Source organism: Gopherus evgoodei, chromosome 1 (genome assembly GCF_007399415.2).
Source record: "Gopherus evgoodei ecotype Sinaloan lineage chromosome 1, rGopEvg1_v1.p, whole genome shotgun sequence".
NCBI classification, from domain to species: domain Eukaryota; kingdom Metazoa; phylum Chordata; order Testudines; family Testudinidae; genus Gopherus; species Gopherus evgoodei.
In genome coordinates this window covers 6,061,946-6,069,408 of record NC_044322.1, presented here as the reverse complement: position 1 = coordinate 6,069,408, position 7,463 = coordinate 6,061,946, and the positions used below count along the sequence as shown (strand labels likewise).

The window sequence follows — 7,463 nt, the reverse complement described above, 5'->3', positions numbered from 1 at the left end:
CCATGTGCAGGCCAACCACCCCGACCCCTGGCAGCAGTGGCCAGATGGTTACTGCGGTACATAAAGAACACGTTTTATTTTATGCAAACTGGAAGTTTCAGCAGCTGTATTTTCGCATACCAGTCACTAGCAAACCTGTGTAGGCTGGGGCTGTAACTGGTTAGAAAAGACACAGGGACAGGCTTGCTAGTTTTCATGTACAGCAACTTCAGAAAAAAACAGGTTATTCACTACAAGAACCTTGTTTTATTCTATTTTAACTTCTGCCTTTGTCCTAGGATTAGAGCCCTCTTCTCTGCTGTTAAACTGTACAAGGTATTTGTACGACTGACACAGGGGGAGTCTGGGGATTTTTCACTCTGCTTGAAATAACAGAAGCAACAGTCTGATAGAACCATGTCCCCACATGTTATTTTACCCACACATTATACACATGCAAGTAAATAAGCTCTCAGTAAACTCTGATGTGTTTTATAATTTTCTGATGAAGCCAGTGTTTCAGCTGAGGCCCTAAATGACCTTTTGTCTTTTACTGCACTGGTTTTTGAACAGCAAGTTGAGGATACACCAAAGCACCATAATTTAAAGCATATTGGAAAAAATGTAGCAACATCTATATTTGTTTTAAACAATTTGACAGTAAACACCAGAAAACCAGGCATACACATGATCCCATCAGTTAAACGATTTTTTCTTTGCATAGTGAATAGCTAATTCTCTATCTCTTTGATGCGTTGCAGTGTTTTAGAGATACGGGGAAGAAAACAGTTTACATCAAACTCATGTACAACATGGAGAGAGACCGTTCTGGTTTCTGAGCTACAGTTCAATCAGCAGACATGGCACAGTTTTGAGCTCATTGTGAAGATCTACCAAAGATCCCATAGAGCTCGATAAGTGACTTGCTGGACCTTCATGTCCACATGCAAAAGTTGAACAAGGAATGGTCTTTAGTTTTCATCTCTCGTCCCCTTTAAAAATCAGAAAGGATTGGTTTTGATGAAATATTTTCCCACTGCACAGGACAGGCTCCTTATCAACCTTTCACTTGAAAGCTAGAAGATGGCAAAGAGGTCTGGAAAGTCCAGCAGAGAGCACTGCAGGGCTATCTCCTTGATGCATGGCTAAAGGCCTGGTTTTAAAATCAGTTATAGTCTTTAAGGCGTCTATCTCCCCTTTGCTTTCATTGACAAAAGACAAAGAAGCACTTGATTAAGCTGTACTTCAAGACTAATCCATACTGCATGTACAATACCATTTGAAGAAAAAATACTGACAATATAGGACAGTGTTATACAATCATCTTTTGCACAATCCACTCTTTTGGCACTTATCCTTCATTTGTTTACTGATGTCTGTAGTCATTAACCGCCCCCCCAAAGACCCTTAATACATTTTTTTCACCCCATCTAGAAATCTACAGTCAGAGTTGGTTTAAAGTCCTGTGGCATCTTTGGCAGATTCAGTCATTCAGCTACTAAATGAAATCCCTAATCCCACCCCTTCTTGTCACAAGGAAGTGCAACAAGCAGTGCAATTACTTCACCAGCCACAGGGCCCCCACAGCTGAGCCCCATTTTAGCTTACAGGAGGGCAGTAAGGTGAGAAACATTCACATTCTGGAAGAATTTGTACATGCCTTCACCTTCTTGCAAAGTGCAGGGAGTAGCTTCAATTCCTTAGAGAATGTTAGATCAGAAAGGAGGATGCAAAACAATGGCCAAAAGAGATTTTTTAATAAAATCTTTTCTTGTTTTAGTGTCTCCAAACGTGGAGATCTTTGACTCCATCCATGGTTCTGGTGTCTCCACCAGAGCCGCTGTTTTACTGATACTTCTCACTTGGCATTAGCTGTGTCAAAGGAAGTGTAAATTTGCCCTCTGAATGCACGAAGGGCTGGGAACTTCTGTTGTTTGAAGTGCAGGTGTATATAGTACCCTATTTTTTTACCCAAGCTTTTCTAGTAAATAATAAAAACACTGTTCATGATGTTAAAGTAGTAAAAGATTCCAACAGAGTCATCAACATTCCATCAACTCGCGTCTCCAGCCTCCCCAGCTAAGTGCACATGGAGATGCACAAACCAGGTGTCTGATCCAAAGCCCAGCAGAGTTAGTGGAAAGACTCCCATTGACTTCAGTGGACTTTGGATCAGGCGGTATGGGCCCAATCCTGCTCTCACTGACTTTAAAGGAGTAGGACTGCATCTATTCTAGCAAGCTGGAAACTGTCTGTCTTGATCTTTAAGCAACTAGATGGAGGATAAAATTATAAATATAAACTAGTTTTCTTTTAAGAAAGGCTGAAATTAATGGACTAAAATCCTGCACTGTCTTTTGTGGACAAGCACCCCTTGGAAATATTGAAACCAACCCTGCCACATTATTTAAAGATGCTCTGCATACAAGTAATAATGTCTCATAAAAAAAAAAGTGACAGATTTTTAGGATCCACTGTTACTCCACAAGAGGATCCCAAAATCAAAGGCCTCCTTAAATAAATACTGATACAATGGACCATACTTTGTAAGGGCTTTTCTATGATGGTCCGGACCTGCACCCATTGGGAGCTCTGTATTAATTTCAGTGGAATCAGGGCCTTGGATTAATCATGTAACAATTTGCAGAGTAGGGCCCTTTGTGTGAACGACCCGTAGATAATAAAGTATGTAACAGACATTCTAGCATGGTTCTTTTCTATCAAGCTGTGTTAGCTTGAGGAACTGTCCTGAGGCAATGGCTCCTGCACTTCCATTGAGACTCAGATTTAAAATAAAAACAAAATTAACACATGAAATTAACACACAAAACCCACGTGTTTAAGTGACCTTTTTAAAAAAAACCACACAGAAGGACACTGGCCTAGGTGGGTAGGACTCAAAATCTCCTTCTAAGGAAAGATACATTCAGCTTTTTGAAACCCACAGAAAGTGAGTTTCTCAAAAGCTCTTTTGTTTTAAAAAAAGCCAGCAGCCCAGGCCTAGAACAAGCCACGGTAATTGAGTAAGGAAGCCTGTTTCAAGATATTCACTTGGGTGGGACCGGATAAGGGGCTGTTGAAAGAGAGACTAGGAAAAAAATAATGAATACACTTGGATAGTGTAAAAAAGCTTTTGCTCGGAACAAAAATAAAGGAAATTCAGGATTAAAGATTGTTGTTCCATCCTTAATGTACTCTGCTGTTCGTGAGTACTGATGAGACCAAATTTGACCATCAGTAACTCTGACCCATGCAAACCCACTGACTTCAATCAAGTTTCCTTCAAATTCACTGCTGGCTTAAGTGAGTGTAATGCAGGTCAAGTCACGGGAGTCGTATCAGCTTAAAATCAGCTTTGCATTTGGCCCAGAGAGGTTGCAAGTGTGTAACTAAGGGCAGAATTTCCTCTCCAAAGAGGATACAATAATACACAACCCATGAGCTACAAGAGTTAGGCACAGCAGTCCAGTCTAAGAGAGTTCAGAAAACCAGCATCAACTTCCTGGCTTCACATATTAGTTGAATAGCCAGTAGTTTGTGTGTGTTAATACGAGATATATATTATGTCATCATTACTACAAGATTTCTCAAAATGAAAGTGTCAATCTGTTGAAATATAGTATTTAAAATATATAAATTTTATCCATTAAAATATAAGATTTTTTTTTAAAAAAAATCCAGTTTAAAGCAGTAAAAAGCTTCAGGGTCCTTGTAGTTATATGAATAAGTGGCAAGCAAAACCAATTCCTTCGTTGCCAGGAAGGCAAGCCATTCCTCATCATTTAAGATGGAAGGAGAGAGCAAAAGACACAGCAGAAACAGATGAACTATTAAAATCCTTTTATATCAGCTTCTTATATGCTGCACTAGCAGAACCTCCCAGCACTCCACAGATCAGCTGCAAGTTTTGCCAGCTGCTTGGTGTACTGCTGGTGCAGCGTGTTTCAGGTAGCTCTTTAAAATGCCAGCATCACCTGGCATAAGGAGCAACAAGATATTAAACTGGCAGACTCACGTTTCTGAAAGGGGAAAAAAATTCCACTGACAGAAAAGAAGATCCATCATCTAGGTCCGAAATTCAAGATTCAAAGAGTGACATTTCTGAGCCCATTACTGGTGGTAATCGAGAAAGTTATTTCACTCGGTGAAACAATTGCCAAGGACAGGCCTGAGGTGAAAGGGAGAAAAGCAGGGGTTCTTTGGGAAGGAAGGGCACCCATTAACAAGGAGCATGGTCATTTACCTTACCTAATGCATTGATCTATATTCCTTGCAATTGGTCCAAGAGAGAAAATCGAACACCCTCCACACCGCAGGCAGGCAGACAGACTTTGTCAGGCTGCTTAAAGCATCAGAGTGATTTGGGCCAGACTGTGGCATTAAGCTCAACGGTGAAAGCCTTGTGGGAATTCTCACTTGGAAAGGGCTTCACATGGTGATTGCTGCATGTGGGGTGGAGAACACGCTCTCCACTGGATAGGGTCCTGGGCTAGTCAAGAGTCCTGGGTTCTATTCCCAACTCTACCACTGACCCTGGGCCAGTTGATAGGCTGAAATGTCAACTAACTGGATGCCACTGTTTTGGAGAGCCTCGTTTGGGAGATCTAGGACCAAGAATTTTAAAAGGGCCGAGCACCCCCAGCTCCCAATTACTTCAACTGGAATGGCAGGGGCCCAAAATTAGCAGCTGTTTTGAAAATTGTAACTTTTGTGCCTCGGTTTCTACATCTCTAAAGTGAAGATAATGGCCCTTGCTGCTACCAAATGCTTTGAAACCTCTGGATAAATAGTCCACTAAGTGCTAAGTAATACTACGACTGCAAGTGCACACATTCCCCAACCCAACCCTGGCCGGTTTATACCTAGGGAATGAGCAGTACACGGGGCTCCCATGCTGCCACTGTCAAATGGATTCATTTGGGTGGCTTCCTTCCTTCCTGATGCTTCTCTTCCTAAATGTCCAAGATAAGCGAAACCACATTGACTGGTTGGTTTCACCTTCGTGCCATCCCAAGAGAGTGGGTTGGAAGTATTCACTTTGCCTTTTCTTTGTAGCTAAGTTTTCTGCGATAATTACCAACATCGATTAACTAGTCTTCAACAATGCATTTTCCGTAAAATCCTTGGTTTGCAGGTTTCCTACATTTCATTTGGTCTCATTACAATAACCTCTGATCTACGCTGTCTAATGTATTTCATTTGTTGTGCCCCTGGAAGGTGTTACTGAATCGTATCCACTATGGATGTCTCCATTTGCTCCTTAGGACATAAAGGAGAAAGCATGGCTCATAGCCTCTTTCTTAAGGGGTCCCATTGTTACAAGGTTATCACAAACCAGGGAGTTTACATCACTATGTTATAACTTACGATCCATTCACAGTATCTGGCTGCAATATAAGGGAGAGAGTGAAACAAGCACAGGATTGGGGTGTTGGAAATAAACAGTCTGGATGATTTACATAAATGTGTTTTCAATCGCTAATTTCTGCCTGACATGATGCAGCAGGCTGGATGGTGGATTGACAAGGTCCTTATCATTAGGATCATATACTCTTAGTATCCCATTGCCTTAGTAAGATGGTCACCATCAGCATTTAACTCAGAAATGTCACCTACTATGTTTAAGTACATTTCAGCATATATATGGTGAGGATCAGTTGTCTTTCAGAGTGATGGACAAAACGGGACAGGTGAATTTTTGTTTTTAACCTGCAAGGACCCTGGCTTCAGTGTGAACTGGATCTAAAATGTCTTACCATCAAAAAGAAAAAAAAAATTTGTGGGTGGTAGTATGACAAGAAAATAGTTCCTCCTGTAGGATATTTTGATAAACCTCATGTCCTCTACAAAAGGCAACATTGTTCCTAAGTGCTACTTTGCACCTGTAGTGCTCTTTGACCGCAAGAGATATTGATCTACTCTTCCTTTCCGCCTATCCATTGTCCTGTTTTCACTGTCAAAAATTCGCTGCAGTTGTAAGGCCAGCCTCCTGTCTTCCTCCTCCTGCTGCAGCTTCTGTTCCATCTCCCTCACTAAAGAATCAGCTGTGGCCAAGCCCATCTCGCCAGCTGTCTGCCTCAGTCTTTTAACCGAACCATTCTGTTCCAAGTGCTTTGTTTTACAGTGTCTCTTTCGTCCTCGTCTCAATGAAGGGGGCTGTTCACCAATAACGTTTTCAACAGAATTGCAGGTACCATTTTGTACGGTGATCAATTCACTGTTGTTCAGGTATTTCAGCTGCTTTTTTCCTGCTGTCTTGACAGAAACTCCTAGCATACTGTTCCCTGGCAGCGCTGGGTTGACTCCAATTATTCTTCTTGTCTTAGCATTGGGGCAAAAATAATGACCAGATTTGTCCAGATATGAATTTGTTTTTACTTCAGACACATCTGAAATTTGAGTGTTCAGAGAGGTTCCATTTGACCTTGTATCTAGTTCAGAGAAACTGCCATCCATTGTTAAGGCCTGTGAACAGTTTTTCTTGTTACCAGTCCTTTCGAGCTTCACTTCACTGATCGAAGGGCAATAATCTAACTCTGTGTTTGTGTGTGCCGCAGAACCAGGTGGAATTTGATCATTTAACATTCGTGGCTGCTCTTTGTTGGAGTTAGCAATGTCAGGAACCAGAAAGTCCTCTCCAGTCTCTGAAGCCAGAGATGTAAGGGTAGCTTTACAGAGAGTCTTTTTAATCTGGCGCTCCTGAAATATTTGCTCCCATTTTTTCAGGATTCTGGGACTAGCTTCATAGGTGGTTGGTTTCTGCAGGCTTCGGTTGAGGTTCCTTGGAGTAGACTTTATAATCAAAGGACTCAAGACTTTGCCGTCAGGAAGCCTCTTGGGAGGAGTGCATGGTGAGCAGACAATAGGTTTGAAATGATTCAGCTCTTCTGAGATACTGTCATTGCTCTCAGGGCTGATGGATCGCTCTGGCTTGTGCAGAATGGAGAGTGACGAAACAGAGTTGAAAACCAGACGCTTCTCTGCTGTCAAATCTGGGGCAGAGAGACAGCGATTGTTTTGGGTGGATGACAAAACTCCAACGATGGGAGTTGACGCACTGGTCACTGATGGAACCTGTAAGACAAGTCATCGAGATTAGAAAGTTTGTCATTGTGGTGATCTAAAAAGAGGGACCAGAGTAAGAGTGAAATGGATGAATCTGTGAGAGAACAGAAGATGCTGCAAATCACAAACAATTAACTAGACCACTAGTTCCTAATCTTTCAGGCAACTGTACCTGTTTATCAGGCCACGATGTCTGCTGTACCAGCCAGCAGCTTCAGCCACCTTCTTCCGCTTGGGCCAGCAACTTCCTTATCCTACCACGTTAATAACGAGCACTAAGTCCAGCCCTGGGGCTAGGTCCTGCAGTCCTGCTTGTCTTCCATTCAGTTGTGCACTGTCTAATCTGGAATGCAGCCTGGGGTGCTCCAGATCCTGCAGCAAGTCAGACTAAGTGACTGTGGTTGATTAGAGCACATTGA

The 7,463-nt window shown here is 42.1% G+C and overlaps 1 protein-coding gene across 1 annotated transcript in view; it reads right to left on the bottom strand.

The window, feature by feature from the left end:
• Nucleotides 1-226: 226 nt before the first annotated feature.
• The window catches only part of RNF169 (ring finger protein 169), a 48,859-nt gene continuing 41,622 nt past the window's right edge, over nt 227-7,463 (bottom strand). Inside the window, exon 6 of the mRNA XM_030555604.1 lies at nt 227-7,053. Coding sequence (XP_030411464.1) covers nt 5,851-7,053 — 1,203 coding nt within the window. The 3' untranslated portion in view covers nt 227-5,850. The remainder of the gene's footprint in view (nt 7,054-7,463) is intronic.